At 35.9% G+C, this 27,143-nt stretch overlaps 1 protein-coding gene and 1 long non-coding RNA gene across 3 annotated transcripts in view; one reads left to right on the top strand and one right to left on the bottom strand.

Annotated features, from left to right (window-relative positions):
* NLGN1 (neuroligin 1) overlaps positions 1 to 26,017 on the top strand; it is a 763,385-nt gene extending 737,368 nt beyond the window's left edge. For both annotated transcript variants that reach the window (XM_045511267.2, XM_010947791.3), the window contains exons 4-6: positions 18,211 to 18,423; positions 21,806 to 22,595; positions 23,394 to 26,017. In XM_045511267.2, the coding sequence (XP_045367223.1) occupies positions 18,211 to 18,423; positions 21,806 to 22,595; positions 23,394 to 24,216 (1,826 nt within the window). In that variant the 3' untranslated portion in view covers positions 24,217 to 26,017. The remainder of the gene's footprint in view (positions 1 to 18,210; positions 18,424 to 21,805; positions 22,596 to 23,393) is intronic.
* Positions 2,409 to 23,802, bottom strand: LOC141578206 (uncharacterized). Its single transcript, XR_012508331.1, has 3 exons — positions 23,678 to 23,802; positions 9,333 to 9,440; positions 2,409 to 2,653 (listed from the first exon to the last, which is right to left on the bottom strand). It is a non-coding gene; the product is annotated as an uncharacterized LOC141578206 (long non-coding RNA).
* Positions 26,018 to 27,143: the final 1,126 nt, after the last annotated feature.

The raw sequence follows: 27,143 nt of genomic DNA, 5'->3' as shown, positions 1-27,143 counted from the left end.
TGGCTCTGACAATCAGCAGATGGTCTCACTGATGGACAGAATCAGTACGAACCAAAGAGAGGAAAGTGACAAGTGCGTGGAGCTAATCCAACTTAAGTGCCCATTGATCCTTATCATTGTTATGTTATGGACCAGGTAGGCATACGGAATAGAATAATCCTCAACAACCAGTAGCTCAAGAGCCTATTTAATTGGAGCATTTCCAAATCTGAAGACTGATACATCTTAAGCATTCTCTAAATTACTGTGAATCAATCATGCATTAGGGAAGATTGCCTATACTTCTTTATAATGCCAATAAAATTTATGAGTCGTCTTTGTTTTTAGGCATTACTTAGATACCAACGTCAATGGTGATTCTCTAGTCTTGACAGTTCTGTGCCCATTTTCATTTCAAGTCCATGTATGTTTATCGAGAGCCTATTATATGGTAAGCCCTAGGGATACACATGTCCTAGAAACTGTAAAAATAATCCTTGACCTCAACAGTCTCGCCACTCCCTCATTTGCTTCTTAAGATCAGTTCTTCACTCTTATCTGGCAGAAGGTATGTTCAAGATCTTTGAGAGAAAAGCCCACCTCCATTTCTCCCTTAAGAATCTGTTTCTCAGAACCTTTATGGAGGACTTTGTGGCACATCCTTCTTGTCTTAGCTCTCTCCCACAATTCTACCTCTTATGCAAACTTCTCATCTAAATGATTTTATCAGTGCAGCCGGGAAGTCTCTCCAATCTTTTAACTTTACTTACAGTTATCTATAGTCCCTGGGTAGTAGACAGCTGTCAGCTAGACCAACTTGCATTCATCATTCACCAGTCAAGCAGCCTAGCTCGGAGATGAGATAGAGAGCCTAAGCCAACAGCCATGACAGCTATCACAGGAAGTCACTAACAGCCATCTCAGCGGGAAGCCTCCCACCTGTGAAAGACTAGCGTTTTCAGTCTCCACAGTGATGGCTTCTGCTCTGCTTTGCTCCAATGTCTGACCTCATCTGAAGGAGGACTGAGAGTGTCTATAAGTTTGCCTAAAAATTTGCAGCTGTGTGATATAGGTAAATGACAGATTCTTGAAAAAAGTTATCATCCACAGGACATGTTTTTAGCCTGTGTCTGTACACAAGAAATAAGCAGACCAGTTGTGACTCATTCCTCCATGCTGACTGTGTTAGTGAGTGATGTGGATCACTGCACAATTAGTTCAGCTTCGGAACTGACAGGAGCCCGACTTCCAGCTCCACCTTCACATTTGCAAGTGGAGCTCAGCTAGATCAAGATCCCATTTTGACCAAGGAGAAATGATACCCAAATTCACGCATACATCGTGTCCTCCTATAGATGATGGCCTACCATGTGCTAGAGGCTGGCAGGGGCTATAAAGATGATTTTTTTCCCTCCCCTCAATCTCATTCAAATGTTTATATTCTAATATGGAAAAGAATCATGTACATAATTATTTATAAAGATTATCCACAATAACTATGAATAGCCTCCAATTCAGCAAACGTGTATTGAATACTTATGATTTTTTTAGGATATGTACTGGGGACTTATTGCAAAATAAAGAATTTTAGTATAAAGATGGTATTTCAGATTATAGTGTGGGAGGTTAGAATCAAAAATGGACACAGTCATCCAGTATACAGTCTTGACATTAGAGTTCTTTATATTACTCCCATGCGGTCATTTTCCCCACTCTTGCTTCTCTGCCTTCTACTCTGTGGCTTCTCCATGCCCAAAAGATTTGTGATGGCCCCATATACAACTGAAAGTTTCATATGAAACTTGTGAGGAGCCCTAAAGAGACTATAACAGTCGTATTGGTGCCCACACCTTTGTCTGTTAATGATACAGCCTTAGACTCTGAACGAAATGGAGCACACCTGAAGTTCCTATTTCTCGATGTCAAAACACCTGTTGTATAGTGCCCTTCTCCCGTCTTCAATATTATGTCACTGCTTCCTTTATGAACAGCAGCAAGCTGAGAACTGCATTTCTTCCTTCATTTTTATTATACTGTGATTGTTCTAATCTACGTGTTGCTTTTTTTCCATGCCTCTCTAAACTCAGTGCCCAGTGCTGTGCCTGTCACATGCTCCAGTGCGTTTTCTCTTGAGCTGAACTCTAAGACCTATTCTAATAATTAAGAGAACCCTCCCCCCAAGAACTGCATGGTCCTGTGCAGAAGACATGAAGAACGGAGCACTCAGGGCAGAGATCTAATGCCAATCTCTTTAAGCTGCATGACCAAGGAACATACCCCTCTCCTGAAATAAGACGAGACAGCTCTGTCCCCAGGAGCTCTGACAGCCGGCTCTCTCTGAGATGAGTGCTGATATCAAGTGAAGCTAGTTCACAGTCCCTTTAAAATTAATGTGGAAATGAATAAGGACTTTATCCACTTACCTGCTTTATGAAAAGTGAGTCCTGTTCTACTTAAATGAAGGCTGAAGAAACCACAAGTCATTAGCCTGGAAATACTTTAGATGAAAGACAAATTTTCTGCTGAGTTATGTTTAAAACCAGGGGAGTTTTCTCTCACTTTCCTTTTTCGCTTAGTTATTTTTCTCTTCTCTGATTGTGCCTTTGTCCTGTAAGAAGGAGGCTGCTGTGTTTCATTGTCACAAATGGAGCATGCATTTGTTCCACTGTATGACCTAGGGTAAGGAGAAGATTATATTATCAAGGAATGAAAGGAGGTTATGTAGGTTGGATGATTTGTTAAAGGAGAAAAAAGTTAAGTGTTCAGAAGAGAAATGCTCAGAAGCCCAGGAAAAGTCATCCTTTAGATTGCTATAGCAGAGGAATAGTTTGCTTAAAAAAGATCATACATAAAGGCAAAACTTCATTTTCAAAATATTAAGTGCATGCTTTTTTCCAGGACAAAGCCTTTAAGTCTTACCCTGTCGTTAACTCACTAGGTGACCTCAAACCTTTACCTACTATTTAGGGTTATTATCTAAATAAAATGAAATACAGTATGCAAAGCACTTAACCAGGCACCTAGCATAATGTAAGATTCTCAATAAATTCTAGTTATATTACAGAGGACATAGTTATATTATATAGGAAAATAATTATTATTAATTTCTATATAATAGAATAGGCATTAGTAAAAATCATGTAATTAGTATTCTGGAAAGACCATATATATTATATATTATATATTATATATAACTTTTTATAGTGTATATATTAAAATGTTTTTTAAATTTGAATTTTATTTATTTGGTTTAAATTAGGGATCTGTTTGTGTTCAGGGGAAAGGGTTGTAAAAGAAAAAAATGGTAGCTTGAGGAGTGAGACTGGAGTGCAGAGAAACTTTCAGGTGGCAAATGAAATACAAGTAGAACACGGATGTAGCTGATAGCCTGGAGGAAGACTCTGGGGGAAAAAGGAATAGAAGTCTGACTTGGCTGAATCAAAGAGGCTGGAAAAAAGGGAAGGAGAAGGAGGTTGCACTAGTGGAGCAGGCTTGGTGCTGGGTCTGGAAGCTGAGTTTGAGAAGTTAACATTCTTTGCATCTGATCACAAATAATTTAAGAGGATCTGCAGCCCAGCTCGGGGAAGCGAGGGCTGTGACCTAGGATATATGTAATCAAATACTGATCACCCCTTCTTACCCTCGAAGCCGTGCTTGTTTCTCCGAGTGAAGTTTCCCTGGGTGGAATCTGACATGCTGTTTTTAGTAAGGAAAGGGCTTTTTTTTGTTTTACCATTGAGGATGGAATGACTGTACCAGCTCAGCTAAGTAGGAAGTCAAGGTTTGCTCTTTTGCCAAACTTGCACCTATCACAGGGGCTGCCTGTTTTTCATGAGTCAGCCCATCACACTCACTTTGGTGGAATTTTTCATCTTTGAGGAGTGCAATATTAACCAAGTCTAATTTTAAGAAACAAAATGAAACTATGTACAACAGTTAACAAAATAGAAAACTGCTATTTTTAATAACTCTAAAATATTCACAGAAATTGTTACTAAGAAATGAAAACTTTACAAATTATGTTCACTTAATAGTGGACCGATTTGCAGTGTAAAATATACTATTATTTTTTCTTTGTAAGAAGAGTGGGATGGGGAAAGAGTCTAAGCCTGTTTATACACAAATATAATCCTAAACGATTTGCAGAAGCTTGCTGTGGACCTCTTGGGCCAGCAGCTACGTCAGGCACCTTTGTGTAAATTGGGAGGAGGCGCCCCCTGGAGGCCAACTTCATTGTGCCGTGACAATTTCCTCACTATGAGGGGGCTGGGTTAATGAGCAACCCTATGGCACCTGGCAGAGCTGGTCAAATGCAATATACCAGCGGCCTTTCCCTTATATAAGCTCAAAAAAATTCTTAGCATGCTGCATAATGACTTTTTTCTTGGCTTGGATAACAGGTGAAACACCTAAAGAGTAAATGATTTTCCATGGAATTTATAACATTGCTTTTGTTATAATTGACTTTATTCAAATAAATTGCAAATTAAACTACTATAACTTGGCTCTGATCAACAGATATTCATCTATATCAAGTACTGATACATTTATATAAGAGTTGGGGAATAGATTCCTACAATGTAGACAAAAAAGATTTGGACTATTTTGCCTGAAGGGTAAAGATTTTCCTTGAATATCCTGCCAGAAAAATCTGCCAGATGTTTTCCATCTTCTCTGAGTGCAGAACAAAAGGAAACTGTCTTAATCACATAGCTAATTCGACTCAGAAAAGAATTTCCTAGGAAAGAGAATAATAAAGTTAATTGATAAGAGAAAATTTTTCCCAAGGTACATAGAAATGTAAAAGTAATAGGAAGGATTTTATTGCCCCACATTTTAAAATCCAGCTTTTCCTTTCCTTTGGAACTAGAAGGATAATTTGTAGATAAAAATCAACATTTTTAACTGCAAGAAAAGTTAATAAAGTTGCATAGAATAGACTTTGCACATTCATTTTGTTGTTGTTGTTGTGGGAGAACTGATTTTTGCATGGAAAAATACCCCTGCTTGTCTACAATAGTTCAGGGCAGATGAAAGGTAGTCTTGCAGAGCAGGTCAACAGAGTACGTAGTTTCATAGACCAAACTTTTGCCATCACAGACCTATAACACAAAACACTATTACATGGAAATAGCTGGTTGGTCAAACAAAAAGAAGAGGGGACATATACAATGTTGTGAATAAGTCTGAGTAAAGAAACCCACAGCCTGTTTCTTACCCTTTGCAAACATTTGGCTTAGAAGATAGGAAAATGGGGGAAAATGATGGGAAAATGGGGGTCCTCAACAGCTGCGTGACATCAGGCAATTTACATTCACTCTCTGATCCTCAGTTTTCTCATCTGTAAAACTATGTGATTGCCCTAGTTATTACTAACGTTCTTTCCAGCCCTAATATTTTTGGTAGGAATTCCTTACATTCTTTACCTTTAAGACATCATAGTTCTCAAATTTTAGTGTATGTGGAAATCACCTGGGGACTTGTAGAAAGTGCAGATTTCACCCCCCAGAGATTCTGGACACCTTCCTCAGACATTCTGATTCTAAAGAATCATTTTCACATACTCTCTGTGGGGTGAGATTGCAGGAAGGCCAAGAAATACACTTGAGAAATATTTGAATAAAATCTAACTTTCTGAATAACAGGAGACATGTCTTACTAGACTATATATTGAGCAACTATCAGAGTGTCTGGCAAAAAGGAGGTGCCCAATGAATGTTGATTTAATGAACTAATTTTCATATAAAAATTCTTATTTGTGATATTAATGGGTCTTCATGATTATCTGACTCTTCAAGAGAAAGAAGGGGCATTTCTAACAGAGGGCAGATAGGCTATACATAGGTTCTTTAGAAACTACAAATTGATGTAGATGTGCTTTGTAAGTTAGCAAAGTTTTTAAAAACTCATACCTTGTCTTCAATATAGCTTCCTTCCAACCCTCAAAGTAAAAGGAAAAAAAACTGAATTCTGCACTTGTATGCCTTTTACTAAGTGGCATAATAACAGGATGCTCTTTTTATTCTGAAAAAGGACTAACTCTTTACATTAGAGTGCTAGAAAATCAAGCTGTCACTTCAGCCCACAGCAACTGTCTCTTGCACCACCTCTGCCAAATGTCACCCTGCCTCTCTGGGGTTTGATTCTGCCACTGGATCCGGGGGAGTATGCCTCACTGCACAGCTTGTTACATCAGTCTCTGTGCCTCCAAGTCTCAGATTCTTTCTCATTTCACCTCATGTATATTAATACGGAGATTAGTTTCACTTTTTTTCTTGAATAGCTAATCACTTGGCAGCCAGCATCCTACTGTGGCATTACAGGTCAAAATCAGCCCAAAAGGACAGGGACTTCAAGCTGGAAAGTATAATGCTCCGAGAAAACTGCACCCAGGACCGGACCTCAGCCTTGTCACACAGACATAAAAGATTTATTTTCAATTACCAATCCAAGCTTAATGTGAGGGCACCCTGGGGGAGATTCAGATCATTGCTTCTTCTAAATTGACCTTCTATTTGTTTTAATATTTCCTTCGCTATCGAACAGCATTCCATGACCCTCTGAGCTGGAAATCCACATTAGCTACTGTAGGAACTACTGGGCCGGGAAAACTTTTGAAAAAGTTCTCTAACTGAGGGCTGAGTTCCATGAATAATTTCCCCTGCGATGAGCCTTCACTGGTTAACACAACAGTGGATTTCGGGCTTCAGACAGTATTTCTGATGGGTTGCAGGGGCCAGTGTCACCCTGTTACTTAGGTTTCAGTAGAACCCAAAAGCCAAGAATTATTCCAATTTTCAATATGAGGTGGATTTATTGTTAACATCTAATCAAGACCTATCACATATCCCTTTGGCGCTAGTAAATAAGATTACCCGAGGCTAGCTGCCGGTGTGCTGCCCTGGACGCTGGAATTAGTGGTTTGCCTCCGGATATTTTGGGCCCCTGTTCTAGTGCCTTTATGTAGGCTTAACAGCTGCTCCAAAATGCATGCCATATGGCCCTAATCTAGGGTTCACAAGCTTGTCTTTTAAAAACTACTGATTGAAACTTCCTAGGAAAAGTTAGATTAAAAAAAAAAAGAGGTCTTCATAAGTTGAAATTTGGGAGAGTGAACAATTTGGATTTTCATTCAAATTTAATCAGAGATCTGATTACTGGGAAGTATCTTAGTATAACTGTCTTTATGTTGTAGCCTTCGCTACTTTTAACCTGAGGCTTTTCTCTTTCTCCGTGTGTTTGTAGACCATTTGTTGCAGAATGCTTACACCATTCTTCGTTTTCGCCTTTGAATCTATTATGCTTATAATCATGGATAATTGTATTAGATGAAAGTAAACATATTACCTTCATTAGGTTTATCTTGTTGGTGTTTAGTTTTTCCTTAGTGATTGAGTCTACGTAACATTAGGAATGGTGCTGGATTTTTCTGGTATTTGTAAACCAGAATAGTCCAACTATATACCTATTCAGGCTATACATAAAAAGAAATCATTAACCAGTTCTTTCTTGCCATATGCATTTTTAACTGTTTTTTCTGGAATCAAGGGCACTTAGAAATAGTCACCTTTAACTTCACAAACACTTGCTGTGCACCTCTTATAGGGAAGGCACTGTGCCCCATCTGGGGAGAGGGTCAAACAAATAATTACAATCCACTGTTGGTATATACTTATAAAAGGATGTCCAGAGTAAACCAGGCATTTAGAGGAACGTGGACTGTGTCTAAATTTCTCCCAACAACGATATTTGAACTGAGCCTTCGAGACTGAATAAGAGTTGACCATTTAAACAAGCCAAAGAACAGTGGTACTTTGCAGAGAAGAACCAGTGGATGAGAGTGAAGTGATGGAATCAGAGATAGGTTCTGTCTCATTGCAATGACTGAAGTGTTTTGATGACTTTTGAGATTAAAAGAAAATATTCAAGATTATTATAGTGCTTAGGCTTTTTCTTAAACAGAAAATTTTTATTCCAAAATTACAAAGGAGATTCTAAATGTATTGAACATAGTATATATTAATATTATCCCGTCCCTAGGGTATTTGGACAAGGAAGTGAAAGGCGCTATGCAAATTTTGCTACATTCTCCATCAGGCAAGAGAGCCGCGTGATAGGAGTCCTGCTAGGAAGTTCATTTGTTTGTTATTTATGTATTGATTATTTCATGGAATATTTATTCAGTGGTAATTAAGTTAAGTGTCAGGAACAAAAAGATGTCCTCTGTCTACTCAGGGAAATAGACCAATACACCAGTGATAATATAATTTGGCAAGAGTTCAGATGGAGGTAGCCCAGAGACTGGGTGCTAAATCGTCTTGTCTACATCTTTCCTGTCTCATACGGTTTTCAATGTGCATTTGAAGTGTTCAGTGAAAGAATTGTTCCCTTGTCCTCCTCATGGACTTTATTATATTCTATTGACACCATCTAGGTAATTTAAACTACCATGCTATTTCCATAAACCTCAAACCTCAAACTTTAAGTCACTAAAATTATTTTTAGCTAGGGTGAGTTATAGCTTTGTTATTGCTACCTGTTTGGTTTGATGTGCACATCTGTGTTTGTGTCTGTATTGGGGTGTTGGCACTTCTGTATGTGGTGTTAGTGAGATTATTGTGTTGTTCCAGATTGGCAGTGACCTCATTGTTTGCCACTTTTTCACAGATGAGGTGTCCCTACACTCCAATATTCAGCACACTTCAGTTTCTATTTTTGAAACTACTAAAATATTTTGTGACTTTTGTAATTAGTTTTTGTAATCTTAATATGCTTTACTAAATTACTTTGTAAATTTACTTCATTTTGTAATCACTAAAAATTTTTCATTGCTTTACATATGAAAAGACTATTCCAAAATATTAACCAAAAGGAAGTCAAAGACCCCCAACTATTAGTTAGAGGTTTTTGCAAAAAATGTGCTGAAGAGAAGTAAGAAGGTGCCCAAGGATGACAGGCACATGTCAGAACGACACAGGAGCAGCATGGAGAGGCTCCCACTGGACAAATGTGGGACAATTTCAGCCTCAAAATAAATAATAATAGTAAAAAATTATAACCCTGAGAATAATGTAAGAGCCCATGAGTCTATACTGATATGAATGAATGTACAAATGAATGCAAATCAGAAAGAAAGGCTTTTTCTTACAGCCAGTTCCAACTAATAATAAACAAGTGATGAATTTAATATTTGTTTCAGATAAGAATCATGAACTGATACTAAATTAGCGGTTGAAAGTGTGACAAGAAACAGGATATTCACATTGTCTCTCCCTAACCTGTCAAATTTGTACTTATTAACTGCAAAGGGAAAAATAGTAATATGTTAATCACAGAGAAACCTGGCAACTCACCACATTAACCAAATGATCATGGGAAAAATCAACCAAGTGCCTCCTGTTATGATGCACTGAGATGAAAACATCATTACTTCTGTGGTCTTTCTGCCCAAAATTCATAACCTGAGGAAATATAATCATGAGGGAACATCAGATAAACTCTAACTGAGGGACATTCTATACAATAACTGACCTATATTTCTCAAAAAGTATCAAAGTCAAAAGAAGCATATATGGACCAACAAACTGTTTGAAGTTAAAGAGATTAAAGAGAAAATAAATTCAACATGTGATTTCAGATTTGATAGGAAAGGGACAGGGGTAGGGAAAGATGAAGAGAGAGAAGGAAGGAAGGAAAGAAAATATTAGGAAGTGAGAAACCTGGGTGAAAGGGCGCATGGTAATTTTTTATACTATTTTTGAAATGTTTCTGTAATACTGAAAGTATTCAAAAATAGAAAGCTTCAAAATCATTAAATCAGATTAACTTTTAATAGAAAATAATATAATAAAAACAGCATTTAATTAAAACCAGATTTTACTAATCATACCTTAGAATGACATTCATCTTCTCAAAAAAATCATATGATGGTAGGAATAAAATAAATAAAATAATCTGGCTTGGTCAATATTCATATGAAATTAATTAAGTTGTCACTTTCTTCATTACCCAGACCTATGTCCTATCGTCCCCTTTTTTATTATTCGTGTCCTTCAAAGGGGTCACCTATTGTGAGATTAAACACAACATGCCTCCTCCCCACTCAACTCCCAGCCACATGCAGTGGACGACTGCTGCCTGCTTTGTAATGGTCAAAATTACTCATATCTCACTTTTTTCCTCCATTTTCTCCTACAGTCTAAAATATGTGCAACTAATATGTGTTAGCAATTTTGCTAACTATTCTAAAATAATGAGCGATCAGCAAGTCGAGACACAATGTCTTCTATGTAATCATCATCATGGTATTTTGGCTCACAAAACTGTTCTCATTACAATAAACCCAATTAAATGTTTGAGTTGAATTCTAAGGCACTACCTGCAGTGAATACAAACATCTTCTTTACCCTTAATGGGATTCCTTAAATGGGTGTATGTCATAACAAATACCCTTACTGCCTGAATAAAACTTAGTGGGCAACGTATGCATTTTCAATTGTCTTGCCAACTATAGTCTTTAGAACAAAAGCCTCTGTGGTAAATTTAACCTTGTTGTCTGTATACATATGTTCAACTGTTTTATCATTTTTAACTTTTTTCTTTGAATTCTTTTGAAATTCATATTTCCTTTCAATAAAAATGGAAAAGTGGTTTATTATTTTTTAATGAAACAAATGGTAATGAAGAAAATGTCAAATTTAGTTACTTAAAACCAAAGCATTTTTACCCAGTGTATATTAAGCTCTCTTGTGCTCCATAAACATTATCTCTTTTAATAATGATAACTGAACAGGGTAGTATCATGATTATTAACATTATCTGCTAGGAAACTGAGACTCAGAGGAGCTAACAACCTTGCTCACACAGTAACTTGCTTACACATCCAAGTTGTCCTGCTCAGTCAGGTGGTCTCTATGGACCACTACCTATTGAGGAGAGCCCAAGTGTCTCTCAAACTTATGTCCTTGGGCCAGTATTCCAGGTAGCCTGCGAAGCCGTGTGTCCTATTCCTTCAGGCACGTCTTACCCAGTACTGTCCTATTTTTCTCCCTTTCTACTACAGCCATTCACTTTGTGTCTAAGACTGTTTTCCCCAGAGGTTGGCTGCTGAGAGGGTTATCTGTCTGATTTTCACCTTGTTGCTGCCATCAAAGCAAGACACATAGACCCTTTCATTTGGAAAGTTGAGTTGTTGGTACCAGAATTGTAATGTATTAATGCCTGCCTGCTTTCAAGCAAACAGATATAGCATGGCCATTTGGGGCAGACACAGTGGAACATCCGGTTCAGAAAAAATAAAGAAGATGAACAAATTATAAATACAAACTGTAAATTACAAAGTACACACGCACGTGCGCACACACACACACACACACTACAATGGAGCACATAAGAGAGCCAGATATATGTTAGACAGTTAGATATTTACAAAAATTTTATAGTCCTCTTTGTTCCTGAAGCAATACAGCATAGTTCTCAACTATATACTTCCTGAAAACTTTTCTTTATGTGGTCACCACTGTGGGCCCCTCAATGTCATGCTCTGAAGTAAACTGCATTTAAATCACTAGACACACTCCTGCATAATCAGAATAATTAGAAATGAACAATGTGATTTATTGTCTCTCAGTAGGCCTTTTAGAAAGGAGATCTTTTTCACTTCATTGTGAGAAAGGTTATTCGGAAAACACAGGAATTTTGTCAGTTTTGATACCAGGTTCGTTGTCCAGGTTCAAACAGACAAGAAGTACAGGGAATATTGGATATGCTTTTCTTGACATGCAGCCCTAGGAGAATGAACATTAACAACCTTAGGCTGTCAGGCTGGGGTGGAAATAGAAATGATGGTGTTGGAGCTGGGGTGGAGGGTTACTTTTTCCCCAGCATTCTGAGCCATTCGTGTAATGGGAATAGTTACAAAATTCAGAGATAATCAAGGCATGGCCTTTTCCCCTCCATTACTGTCTATGTTCAGAAGAAACTGATTAAAATAAATACTTTAGTCCGGTATGGGGGAAAGAGTCACAAAATGTTTAAATTGTAATATAGAAGGATCAATCTCACCTGTTTACCTTGGAGATGTTGAAAATACTGGGAATTTGGGGACTGAAATACAGAAATATCTACAGGTGTTTTCTCTCCAGACATCTGTTAGCAATTACCATCTACTTTCCCATTATATTTTTCTATGTTCAGCTATCAGGAGTAAAAGCCTTGGCCAGTAACTCAGTTTTCTCTTCCCAAAGATCGGTTACTAAAAAATAAATTATCTCACAAGAAACAAATAAATAAATAAATGCACTAAATATAAAAGTTTGGAAATACCACAAGTTATATATTAAGATATCAGCTTCATATCAAAGCAAATTTTTTTCAGAGAATACAAAAAGGAAATCCTTTTGACTTTACCCTTTGTTACTTTTTAAGAAGACTTTGGACAGTAGCTCTCGAGAACACAAGAGCAAGGAAGCTAGCTAGAGATGTCAGGTAATTAAATGGCATTGTGTGTGTTCTTCACTACACAGATCCCAAAGTATCCAATTTGAGGAATTTTAAACCATCATATTTTAAAACACCTAGACTCAAAAAAATAAAGGGAAACTATCCAATTATGTCTAAACATGAGGATTTTATTTTGATATAATAGCATCCTCCATTAGAAAAAATATTTTTCAAAATTAAGTTTGGTGACAGAATAGAAGGAAGATTACTTGCTGGAAGTTCGGAGATTGAGTGACTAGTCAGGAGGATTTTATGAGTCTAAGAAGATCTAGAATAAGTCAGTGACTTGCACAGAAAACAGAAGACAGAGACAGAATGCAGAGGAAAGACTGACCAGTCTTGGCAACTGAGAAGATGAGAAAGAGTTAGCACATGGGGTTTCCAGGTGGATTGCTAGCCAAAAATTTTGAAGTATTAATCCCACAGTTTTAAATTCTTTTGTGTTTAAGGAGCAAAATTCTTAATGAGCTAATTTTCTGACCCATACTCTTCAGTCCCTAGAAAGATTCCTCACTACTATTCAAAGTCTCATATCTGAAAGGCTGGCTTTTTAATACTCATTACAGTCTCTATGTTGAAGTACTTATCAATTTGACTCAAGGAGCCAACCACAATTATCTGTAACCAGACAATAGCATTGATAAACACAAAAGATTTCTTTTATACTTCTTTGTAGCATGAATTACATACTGTGGAATCTAAATATATATATTCTATTTAGCATTTTCAGAAATTAAACACAATAAACATAGACATTCAAATTTGCCCCCTCCCAAAGAAACGAAATTATAGACTCACTGACATCTTAAATTTCTGACATTCTAGACGTCAACTAAAATGTAAATAGTCTGCATTTTTTCCTAGTCCCAGGTTCCTCCTGGAATATGCTGGATATATATTTTTTTTCCCACTGAGAAGCACCATGCTTTCCTCCTGTTTTACATTCTGAAGATGTTGCCTGTATGGTTGTATTGTAAGAGCTCTGGATATAGATGGGGTCAACCAGTAAGCTTTAGGGCTGCTGCCAGACAACTTAACTTAGTTCCTTCCTGCTCTTTAGGGTCTTTCTATCAGAGAGCTGTCTGAGTTCACTGTCCGTCAGTAGCCCAAGCCAATACCTTGGCTGCAGTAATCTTTATTTATTTTCCCCTTGCCCAGTTTATTTAGGCCTAAGCTGGTTTTTCTGTTCCAAGGGCCTGCGGACTTATGTGTCCAATTGCATGGTTTCTCTCTAACACCTAGAAAGTAATCCTACTTGCTAGATCAGGTAATCATCAAATTGAGGGCAAATCTGCTCAGTAAATTTAATCAGATTAGTAGTGCTTCCATGAAGGAACAACAGACATTGGAGATTTTTTAAACTTGGAATGAATTTCTAGGTGGGAAAAATGACATTAAATAAATTCTATTTAAACATATAGTTGAATGGCAATTATAGCGGATACATGAGCCAATGATATATCTTTGGTATAATTATAATTATGAATTTTCTAAGTACGTTATAAGTTTAAAAGTAATACTTTTTCAAGGTTTTATATTCATGAGTCAAGCAAATTAAATAGTTGAATTTTTTTTTTTTTTGGAAAATTCTGCTGCTTCCCCCCTCCAAAAAAAGAAGAGCTTATTTTGTAATTATTATTATTCTGTCTAACAAAAAAATGTGTCAGTGTGTTAAGACAAAAATTAGTCTCACATTCTAAGAGCTTACAATTGAAGGCCAAGTAAAATTAGCAACTATCTGTTAAAAATAACTTCAGTGACATTAAGAGAAGAACCTTCTCTAAAGTAATCATAAAGGAGAGCAACGCTTTTAGCTCTTTGAAAAATTGACTTCTCTCATGGCTGGGCTGTAGCTGAGCAGTTCAAGGTAAAGCTCCAGCTGGAGTGATCTGAAATGATTCTGCTGTTAAGAACACAACAGCTACGTTAATTTTAAAAGGAACTTTGAATGAATACTTTGTTCAATAGTAAGGTATAAAGAATACTGCCAATGCACACAACTTGGACAATTAGCAAACTGTGTCTCTTTTGAGTAGCAATTTATTGAACTGTCTTCATTTTGTGCCCTTAGCTGAGCCATAAAGTTTTGTTTGAATGCAGAATTGGAAATCAAGGAATTCATGCAAGCATATAGTATTATTTTAACAGGTCGAAAGAGATACGATTTTATTGGTTGGCTGGCCTTAATAAAGGCAGGAGCTAACTATTTTTTTTTTTCTAATGTAAAACTCGTAGTGGCTCTCTGAATTCACTCTAATGATCAGCTGTTTTCAGTTGGAGAAAGGAGAGAGAAAGAGAGAGAGAGAAGGGCAACATACACATCAAATAGAAATTAAGAGGGAGGGGAATTCAGTTCTGAAGGATGAAAACAGAGCTTGACATTCCAAGCCTAGGACACAAACTTTTACCCAGTGATTTATTCCACTCTTCATGGCTTAACAGGAAACTTTGGAATTGAATTTTATTTAAGTTTTTTTAAGACGCTACAAGATTTCTTTATATATAAAGCAGAGGCTGTTCTCTCTATAAAGAGATATTTGGCATGTTTTTAAAGTATTGTTATATAAACACAAAACTATTTGACCAATCTATCAGAGTGGTTTAAATTGTGCTACTGAAATTGGAATTGTAGAGGGGACACTACATTTAGTTTGTGTAGAGATAATAATCTTATTATCATTGTTCTCTACATGCTACGTATTGAATGATGGCTATTAGTAAGTCAATTTTTCTGTGAATGTAGAGTCATTTCAATGTAGTTGGACTTATTCAATACTATTTCAAGAGGAATTAAATACAAATCCTGGGGTTTGCACCAAGTGGCATAAGCTGTATTCAGAAATCAGTGTCTATCTGAACATATTTATGATGTGCGATTACAGATAATAAACTACCTAGAATATGTTTTCATTCCCTCTCTGTCTTTCTCTGTCTCATGCACGCACACACACACACACACACACACACACACACACATTTCCTTTATCCTTCAAGAGTCCTTTCTATCTAATACACAGTAAGTCCTTCCAGAATGTTGTTTTCAGGGTTCATGCCATCAGCCTATCTTTATAGACCAAAACATTTGTTAACAGATTCCCTCAGGAATTGAAACTAATGGTTCTGTCTTATACCAAAATTCACTTAACAGCAAATAAAGTTAAAAGAGTTCCTTGTCTTGTTTTGTATTTTAATATATTCTCACTTATATGAATATTGCATATTTGCAATATTCTTTTATGTGAGAAGATACCATGAAAATGTATTTAATTGTTATGTAGATTCGATAAAAGTTAAGTAGTATAACCAGAAAGATATGTTTATTTGGAATCTATTTTTAAAAACCTCCATCTCAAGGATGATTTGATATTTCCAGAGACATACACACACACACACGCACACAATAGATTAGATTGTACTTTTGTTTCTTAGCATTTGTGATCTCGTAGGAAAATAAGAACTGATTGTATGCATTTCTTAATATTTTTCAAAATTATTCAGAAAGATTTGATTTCATCTATGACTTTCTACAGTGAGCCTAAAGAATTTCCTGTTCAAAATTTTGTTTTGTGTATAGATTGATTTGCTCAATGGATGGGTACTATTACCACAGTCTGATTTTCACAAATATAACTGACCTCCTGGCTTTTTAAAAATTAATTAGTGGTATAGTTTAAATTGGATAAAATAATTTTTATCACAAACATTGAATCTCTATAATGTGTCTGTATTCAGAAATAAGTATCTATCTGAATATATTTGTGATATTTGCCACCCCAAAATGTGTCTCTTTGATATGAGGATTATTTTGGCTGATTATTTTTAAGAAACAGAAGACTCAGGAAGTCTTCCTTTCACCTCCACCTTAAGCTGCCTGAAGAATTAGATAGAGGAGCCTGTGGCAGGAAGTGAACTATCGCCAGAAATATCTAGGGAGAATATGGGCTCAGTGTGGTAGGGGGACTCAGCAGGTGTGCTGCTCTGTGTCCCATTGCGCCTGCAGGGCACAGCAAATAATTGTTTACCAAACATTTGCTTTTCCATCTTCATGTGAATCTCCTTCCTCCCGTTTGAAGTCTCAAACCACAATACCCAACATCCTCTGTTGTCTTCAGCTGAAAATAACATGTAAGCTGAAGACTTCAGCCATGTTGGTGAATTACTCAGTTTTCCTGGGTCTTTCACATGTACACATGTCATTAAACTTTGTTTTTCTCTAGTTAATCTGTCTCATATCAATTTAATTCTTAGACCAGCCAGAACATAAAAGCATAGAAGAAAGGTTCTTTTCCTCCCCTATGATACCAACTGTAGAAATATATTAGAGTAGATGTTTGTTTTACAAGTTATAGTAAACATTATAAAAGCTATTAAGTCAGCAAGTGAATGAATATGTTTAAAGTATTATTAAAGTAATATCTTTGGCTCTTCTTTCTACAACAACTTCCAAATATAAGAAAGTCACTCAGCTCTTACTGTTACAATATTTTTTCTATTGTTGATCTAAAACAAATAGACTGCCAGTTATTTCTCCAGCAAAAATGAGTTCATTCGCAATCAACAAAGAACTACAATTCAGGGTCAGTAACCATGGAAAGCCACACGCAAGTCCCCCATAGGAAGGAGAGGAGACCTCTTTTAAACAGGGGAAAGGAAGTGGAAAGGGCTATTAAAAAAAAGAAAGAAAGAAAAAGAAAAAGAATCCATTGGAGGAATTGAGAGTTCAAAGCATAATGGCTTTTCATTGGCCAAGTTGTGAGAGTCTCTCATTGGCTGAGCTCTTGCCAGGCATGGGAAGTTTTTCTTCTTCCTGTTGGGCTTGGCTGTTGTCAGAAGGCTTGAGAGCTCCCCCAACTGATCTCTCGGTTCTATTTTAATTGAAGTTTCTGTTTTTTCATTTTTACACCATCCGTCTTCTTTTTTTCAATTGCCTTTTCCACTCTGTCAATTTAGATCTTTGAGACCTCTCCTCTACCTCTACTCTATTACTTAACATGTATTCCTCTTCATTATTAAAATCACTATACAAGAGAGCTTTGAGCATCCTAGAAATATGAATCTTGCTTTTCTAAAATCTTCAATTATTCCACACTGCTTTTTAATTGAGCAACTGTCCTCAATTTAGCACTTAAGGCATTCCAAAATGCAATCTCAAATTACCTCTAGTAGTGATTCTTTCTTAACCATGGACTGTCATTAATAAAAATGTGCATATTCATATACATGCAAAGAGACGCATATAATTTTATGAACAAACTTTAGAAAAATACCCCTTCTCTACACCCTCATATCCAGCCAGTCTGCTACACATACCTTAAATTCCAACCATGTTAGACAATGAACAACTTGAGGACTAATAGTATTTATGCAAAAACATAGTCTCATATACACCCCATGATACTATCCCAAAAATCTCCAAGTAACTTGGCTTCTAGAAGGTCTCCCTTAAAGTCTTCAGAATGTTTTCTTTCTCTTTATCTGCCCCCTGTTACCTGTTGCCTGGATAACCTGGGAAACATTTGGGGAAGATAAATGTCATTTTTCAGATTTTAGTCTCTGTCATTCTTCCTAAAGTAAATTATTTTATTCTGGTGGGAATAATTTTTTACTAAAGAACTTGGATTGTACCCATCTTGATGAACACAGGCTTCAATTGTATTTGAATTTGATGTCTATTTGATGCATGTCAACTCAAAAGGCTGTTCTAAGATTTTTTTTATTTCTGTTTTCCAGGTTTCTTGAGCACAGGGGATCAGGCTGCAAAAGGAAACTATGGACTCCTTGATCTCATACAGGCTTTAAGATGGACTAGTGAGAATATTGGATTCTTTGGTGGTGATCCCTTAAGAATCACTGTTTTTGGATCTGGCGCTGGGGGTTCATGTGTCAATCTGCTGACTTTATCCCATTATTCTGAAGGTAACCGTTGGAGCAATTCAACCAAAGGTATTATGCAGGTTGCAAATTTTGACAATTTTGGTGTCTGCATGCCACCACCATCAGTAGTATGTGATGCTCTGTATATATTTCTCTGTGCAAACTAAGTGTTAGGTTGAACTCAATAACTGTTTAAAACTTTGTTTTTTCAGCTTCTCTATGCATGAAATTTTTGCCAAACTCTTTTCTTTGTCTCCTGCAGAGCTTGGTATGGACGCCCTTTTAAGCACACTTCAGGACAGTTAGCATTACAGTTACTTTTCTTTCCTCCAAAGGGTGATTTTGGGGAAACTCAAAGACGGTCACAGTTGTGTCATCTCTGTTTATTCAGTAATCACAATCAAGGACAAATTTTATTTTTAATTTTTTTAATGCAGGTCTTGTATGCATTCTAATTTTAAGATAATAGACATTTTAAACCCTTTAGTAGTATGAAGATAAGGGAGCAGTTGTAAACTAGTTTGTCTGGAAATGTGATTTTCATTTGTTGTCTGAGTAGAGAATGAATGTTTGATTATTTTGCATGCATGATCCAAAATTGTCAAAGCATGGAGGTCACTAGTAGAGTTTTGACTAAAAAGAAAGATACGTTTGAACTTGTGCCTTTTCTATTTTCAACTGCAAAAGTGTTATTTTTTCCCCCTGAAGACTGACAAAGCAGCATGGAGCACCGAGGCTGCTTAAATCCATGAAATATTGTTCTTGTCTCCATTTTCTGGCCTTGATGTCTTTTTTCCAAAGTGCCCACCCAAAGCTCATCATGTTGGTCTTTATGGACTCCCATTTTACCATGAGTGTAGTCACCCATGCTCATTGCGTTACTCACTGGAAATGTCCACAAGACAGAGGTGTTTTGTTAGCGAAATCTGTAAAAGCACATACTTCCTCTCCATTTTATATACATAATAAGCAGGAAGATGGAGAATATATATCAACATAGACCATCATGTATTTTCTGTTTTTTTATTGTCATTTTATATATATTAAGAAAGTATACACTGTCGATTGTAATTCATGAAGCATCTTCATTTGTAAGACTGAGTTTTATGATATGAACACCAGACACAGAATGTTTGTTTTTGGTATCAAAGACACATTAATGTGAAATTTCAAAAGAACAGTCAGTCATTAAAAGAGTATATATATTTGGAGAATCATATTTTATTATAGACTTAATTTATAGATATAGTAACATCACATTTATACTAGTAGAATTCTGATTCAAGATGACAAAATGACACATATATGAGAACATTTCCAATTGTACAGAGATTTTAGTCTGTAGTGAAAGGGCTTATTTTGAACTAACAAAGTTTGTTGTTGTTGTGTAATAGAACAGATTAGATTGTTCTAGCCTGAGGACTAGCCTAATGCCATGTTATGTTGGTTAACATTAGACAGTCTGTTCGGACTTCTTGGGGTCATTTAGTCTCAAGCTATTTCTGCTGATTTTTTCTAAAATTTTTTCTAAATGTAAAGTGAAAATGGGCACCAAAGCCGTTTTCAGCCAGTATAAAACTAACATTGGATAAAGAGATGAATGAATTAGTTCATCAGCTAGCATTGCTATTCATCAATCTGTGATGTGGGAAACATTGGCAAAAATGGCTGGCTGTGCAAACAACTGAAAATACAGGATTCCATCACAGCCTTCAAGGAAATCTGTCCGTACCTGCCTAGATAAATGGACTCATATTTGGTCTAATCCTAAGTTTATCGCCACTAACAAAGCTACCTAATTTGATCAGAAGATGCTCAGAAGAGGTCTTGAAATCATTGGGTTAATTCGGTCTCCATTGCAGACATAGACTTTAAAGTCTGGCAACTTCCCAGGGCTGCAGCAATCCTCAGGCCTGTATCTACCAGGAGTCAATCACACATAACAAGCACTATCCCTAAGGATAAAATACATTGTTTTCCAAATACCATCTAGATGGCCTGTTTCAGACAATCTTGAACATGATGTGTATTTGCCTTAAAATCTTTTTTGGTATATTTAGTTAATGTCAGTAAGTCCCTAAAATGGGAAAGAATCTTCTAGAAATCACCAAGTTATTTTAGTTGTGAAGTTTTTAATTAGTAAAATAGTTCTCTGAGCAAATGTTGACAAACACATAGCCTATATAAATTTTTTTAATTATCTGTATTTATATTATTTGCTTTGGCAAACTTTGCTCTAGCAAATGAAAAATATGTTCATAAAAATGTCAGAAACGAAAACAAATTTAAATTAGTACTGTTTGACTTTTTGAATATTTTTAGAATTATCTGGGAACATATTACAGACATTTTGAACACATACACACGTTTGGAGAAAAAATGAAAACTTTGCTTCTAATTCAGACATTGCTTTAACACCTTTGTGAAAAGAGTTCTTACGCATTAACACATGTGAATAATTGAGCATGTGTTTGAATAAATGAACTAAAAAGCCATATTTGGAAATTGGTAATAAATGCAATTTTTGAAAAAAGATAAATCATATTTTTAAACAAAAATTTTATTAGAAAATATCTTAATGAGTAAAGTTCATTTATAAATTTGAATGGCATTCAACTCTTATCAAACTGCATATGGGACCATGATTTACAATTCTTAAATGCAATTAAGTGAAAAGCAATGGACCGTGTACTTTTCATCTTTTATGATAAAATATAGCAGTGCACATTCAACAGTGAAGAAATCATCCCCCACTAAATCCTCTGCTGATGGTATTTTCTTTAACCTGGCAAAAACACTTCAAATGTTTTGTCCTCTTCTGAAAGAAAAGTATTCAGCATACTATGTCTGACATGAAGAGCTGGAAAGAGTATGTCTAAAGTGATATTCTGTTTTGTGTGCCATTAGGGCCATCCCCAGGGTATTAGCAAATTCCAGCCCCCAAGTTATGATTTTTCCAAATAAAATCTGATTAAAACAAACATACAGAGCCATTTTGAAGAAAGATGCGTATAGCCAAACTGGAGGAAATATCCTCAAAAGACAATACAAATTCTGATAAAGAGTTAAAAAGGAGAGAGTTGGCCTCATCTGGTTGGCTATAATAATAACATAGGTGTTTACATGATGAGCAAAGAAATATTAGGGGCTTTTTACCACTAGTATTTACACAGTCTCCTTCTCTCCTTTCTTACTGCCTTCTTGAGACACTGCAGATTCGACCTCTTGATCCCTAAAGTAGTTGCTACTCAAAGTAGAAGACTTAGGTTCAACTCTTTAATTCATTATATCCTGGGGATGACCTTATGTACCTTCTCCTAAGCAGAAATGTCTCTATCTCCCTGTTTCTTGAGTCATATCTGGGTTTTTATACACATGTCTAAAATACAAGATTTTATTGTTTTACCATATTATTCAAAGGTCATCTGAAACTTTGTTGTTTTTCCCATAGGTCTTTTTCAACGAGCAATAGCTCAAAGTGGAACAGCCCTTTCCAGCTGGGCTGTTAGTTTCCAACCTGCAAAATACGCTAGAATGTTGGCCACAAAAGTTGGTTGCAATGTTTCAGATACAGTAGAGTTAGTGGAATGCCTACAGAAGAAGCCTTACAAAGAACTTGTTGACCAAGATATTCAACCAGCACGATACCACATAGCCTTCGGACCCGTGATTGACGGTGATGTAATTCCAGATGACCCTCAGATATTGATGGAGCAAGGAGAGTTTCTCAACTATGATATAATGTTAGGAGTTAACCAAGGGGAAGGGTTAAAATTTGTCGAAAATATAGTAGATAGCGATGATGGTATATCAGCTAGTGATTTTGACTTTGCTGTTTCCAATTTTGTTGATAATTTATATGGATATCCTGAAGGCAAAGATGTTTTGAGAGAAACCATTAAATTCATGTATACTGACTGGGCTGACCGTCATAATCCTGAAACCAGAAGGAAGACATTACTGGCTTTGTTTACGGACCATCAGTGGGTGGCACCAGCTGTAGCTACAGCAGATCTTCACTCAAACTTTGGTTCACCTACATACTTCTATGCCTTTTACCATCATTGCCAAACAGATCAGGTTCCAGCTTGGGCTGATGCAGCTCATGGAGATGAGGTTCCCTACGTACTAGGAATTCCCATGATTGGACCTACAGAGTTATTTCCTTGCAATTTCTCCAAAAATGATGTGATGCTGAGTGCAGTCGTAATGACATACTGGACAAATTTTGCTAAAACTGGGTATGTACCTAAGGAACGAATGCTATAATTTAATAAAGGCATCATTTTAAGCACTTAAAAAACACATATTTTGTGCCCAAATGATTTAATTTAATAGATTAATACCAATAATATGTTAAGTTCCTTTATTCAAAATTCTTTATTTGTGGTGTTTCAAAAATCATTGCTTTATTAGTTCTTACTTGGTAAAGTTTATTAAGAAAGGCTTATATCTTTATGGTATTACTCAACAATTAAATTTATCTTGCTTTTTAATTACACAGGACTTATTGTTATTCAATAGTGACAAATATTATTTTATATAGATTTTTATTTTTTAGTACTGAATACCTTTTCATCCTTCCAACTACCTTGTGAATTGTGAGGTAGGCAGGTCAGGTACTATAATCTTATTTTTCAGAAAAGAAACCTTAGGCTTTGAAAGCTTCATATAGATATTCACATGTGTAGGATATAGCATTACCAGGACTCAAATTCTTATCTTCCAATTCCAAATCCCAAGTTTTCCTGTGGCTGTCTCTGCTAGTGGGCCTATGAGACAACTCATATGTATATGAATTTTTAAACCTTTGGCTATATAGCAATCCAAGGGCAGAGAGAATAAGAATGTATAGTTTACTTGCATTACATTATCCACCTGCCTGTGATGGGATTTATATTTCTAAATTGACCCAAGTTGTGTTAAAACACAATTTAAAGCCTTGCTGAGTTACCTCTTCAATTATATGTTCAACTAGTACTATTTTGACTTAAAAGAATAAGACTTTTTTTCCTCATAATTTCTCCTTTCTTTTCTAGTGACCCAAATCAGCCAGTCCCTCAAGACACAAAATTCATCCATACCAAACCCAACCGCTTTGAAGAAGTAGCATGGACCAGATATTCCCAGAAAGACCAACTCTATCTCCATATTGGATTAAAACCGAGAGTTAAAGAACATTACAGAGCCAATAAGGTGAACCTCTGGTTGGAGCTGGTACCTCATCTGCATAATCTCAATGACATTTCTCAGTATACCTCGACAACAACTAAAGTGCCATCAACTGACATCACTTTCAGACCCACAAGAAAAAATTCTGTACCTGTCACATCAGCCTTTCCCACTGCCAAGCAGGATGATCCCAAACAACAACCGAGTCCATTTTCAGTGGATCAAAGGGACTACTCCACAGAGCTGAGCGTCACGATTGCGGTTGGAGCATCACTGCTGTTTCTGAACATCTTGGCCTTTGCAGCCCTGTACTACAAAAAGGATAAGAGGAGACATGATGTTCACAGGAGATGCAGCCCTCAGCGCACGACTACCAATGATCTGACCCATGCACAAGAAGAGGAGATCATGTCCCTCCAAATGAAGCACACTGATTTGGATCATGAATGTGAGTCCATCCATCCACATGAGGTGGTTCTTCGGACCGCCTGTCCCCCAGATTACACACTAGCTATGAGGAGGTCACCTGATGATGTTCCTTTAATGACACCTAACACCATTACAATGATTCCCAACACTATACCAGGGATTCAGCCCTTACACACATTCAATACATTTACTGGAGGACAGAACAATACTCTGCCCCACCCCCACCCTCACCCCCATTCACATTCAACAACCAGGGTATAGCCAGATAAGAGAAACAAACTCTATTTTTTGATGGACTGCAGTAAAAGAGTACTGAAGATTCCTTGGCTTTCAACCTACAAGACTCTTACTATTTAAATAAGGAGGAATATTATGTGAATATACATATCAAGAACTTTGGGGGTTTTGAAAAAATTGAATTGTACATATATACACAAATCAACTTTAAAAACGAATTTCAATTGCTCGAAGCAATTGTTCTGAATGATACTTTTTCATTCACATTCAAGAATTAATTTTTTGAAGATTTATGTTACATAATGGAATTAGGCATGTGGAACATCAAACAGGAAAGAACTATGTCTGAAATATAAAAAATAAAAATAAAAAAACAACCATGAATATGCACAAGGGACACACCAATGGAATGTCAGATAATTTTCACCAGGTTTTATTTGGAGCAGTTTTATTGTGTAGACCATATTTACATATTTGGATAAGTACACAAAGCACCAATGCTGTTAATGGCCTTAGCAGAGGCTCATGCTGAAATTTGCCAGTAAAACAAAAAAGTTTAAAGACTGGCAGGTACAACATTATCACATAAGTGCTGTCAGTATAAAGTTGTGGGGATAAAGGAAACTGGATATTTTTAGCACGATGTGCATGATAATTTATATGCTTGGTGGCTGTGCTGCTGATTAAGCCGTAATTAAAATCCTTCTCATCTCATTGGAGTTTTTAGTAGAAGCTTCCTCCATCAATTGGCAGAACCTAAAGAAGATTTTAAGGGGCAAAAGTAACTACAATAAAATAATTCACCGTAGTATTGATAATAGAAGGAGTTAGTTATTAAAGGTATTTGAAGAAACTATAGGTATAGTGGTGAATACTCGCTGATATGAATCCCAGAAAAAAATTTCCCGTGTTTTTAATGTTCTTTTCATTCCCATCTAAATAATTTAGAGAAATAGAACCCTAATTGGAAATGTGTTACGGGATCTATAATTTGCTGTGGTTTTTGTTACTCTGTGTTTTGTTACTTTTGGTAAGGTGAAGTGTGTCCAAAGAAATTACTTGCAAGTCTTTATTATGATATGAGGATGCCCCAAATTACCACTCTGATTACAGTTCTCAGTTAATTGATTTACTCATGTTGCATGACAAAATGTTTACTACTAAGAATTCAATATAAAGTTATGTCCCTCCTCACATCGCTTATCTTTCTTACTGAGGTTCATTCATTCACTGGAATTTACTCACACAATCTCAGTAGAGTGCAACCTAGATACAGACCTAAAAGGGGAGTCAACATCTGGAGGATTTTAGTCTTACACGTACGTGTGATTTTAAGTGAATATTCTAAGACCACAGGAAACTCTTCATTCCCTTGTTGTTTACCAGTAACAGTATATCACAGACCTTTCCAAATGTTTGTATATGTAATCAGATGTACATTTATATTAAAAAAAATTGAGATGGACTTAAAGAGCACATCCTGATAAATACTTTCTCTCTTACCTGTACTATATTTCTATTAGACTAAAGTTATGTGATTTTTTTTTACATTTTTTCAGATGACTAGCAATTTTGATAGTTTGTAAGATAATGCAAAGAACTTTCTCTGACAAACTAACTGCAGTAACAGAAACCTTTCTTTTCAGTTACTCTTTTTCAAGAATGAAAGCTTATTATACGAAAAAAAAATTGTATACTACTTGATGGAAACAACTTTGTACATCTTGGCCATGTCACTGGTCATTGCGTGAAATAAAGATAATAATGACTATTAGTCCAATGCTAAGAGACATGATCTTTGCTCATTAAAGAGCTAAAATGTTTATTGCTGTTTTGTCTTTTTTTAAAAACACAAACAAACAAAAGGAACATGACTGTCTCAGAGAGTCATTTTTCTAGACCAGTCGGGTTTTTGAAGACATATAGGTTAACTTCTGCAGAAAACACATCCTGTTTTTAAAAGCAAGTCTCATCTAAGATGAAACTGATGAAACTTTAATGTTATGAATTTATAAGCCCAGGGACTCATGGGAAATATTAGCATTGTGTTTTTAAATACCTCTTACATGAAAATGGTGTGGAAATAAAATGTGCCAATTGTTTTCAGTTAGAAATACGGGTTCCAAGTTCCAATTCTGATCATCAAAGAAAAGGTCTATTGAAAATAAATGTGCAGTATATATGAAATCAGAATAGCTAGATTCCAAAAATAAGGCTGATTAAAATATCATAAAGTAGTGGATAAAAAGTTATCCTTCTAAGAACATTTAAAAGTGCTGAGCAAGACATTAAGCTAACACTAAAAAAAATCTCCTATTTCGAAGAATTTATTTACTTACAACTCCCCCTCCCAATTATTAACTGTCAGTAAAACATAGATACTGCTCCTTAACTCCAAATAAGTATCTCTGTTAGAAGCAAAACGTCTTCAAAATCCAGAGTGGTCTACATGCAGTTTTGCCTGATGTGGTTATGCTTTTAGACTGTGAACTGCCAATGTAAACCAATAAAAAGAATTGTCTAGCATCTGAAATATTGTTTAATCAGAAAACTGTCTTTTAGTATATTGATTAAATAAAAGATAAAAACAGAAATAGAAATGAAAACAAAATAAGAAATAAATGAAGCCTTTCATATGCATTAATTCACTTAGCAAAATCATTCTGTCGTATTTTAATGATGGCCATATTTGTATCTATGTACGTATATGTTGCTCTAAATTTATCTATCAATCAATCTACCTATCTAGACCACAACTGACATCTATTTTATATTAATTTAGGGAAATAATTTAGGAAAACAAAGCATAGCCCTATTCTTTTTATTTTAATTAATATAGCATCAACTTTGTGGGAGATAAGGCAGTTCTAAGTTTTATTACTGTTTCCAGTCGTGATAAAGTCATTGCAAATGAATGTTAGTTGCTAGTTTTATAATTATGGCAGCTAGTT

Source organism: Camelus bactrianus, chromosome 1 (genome assembly GCF_048773025.1).
Source record: "Camelus bactrianus isolate YW-2024 breed Bactrian camel chromosome 1, ASM4877302v1, whole genome shotgun sequence".
Taxonomy (NCBI): Eukaryota; Metazoa; Chordata; class Mammalia; order Artiodactyla; family Camelidae; genus Camelus; species Camelus bactrianus.
The sequence above is the reverse complement of the archived record's forward strand: the minus strand, read 5'-3'. Positions and strand labels throughout refer to the sequence as shown.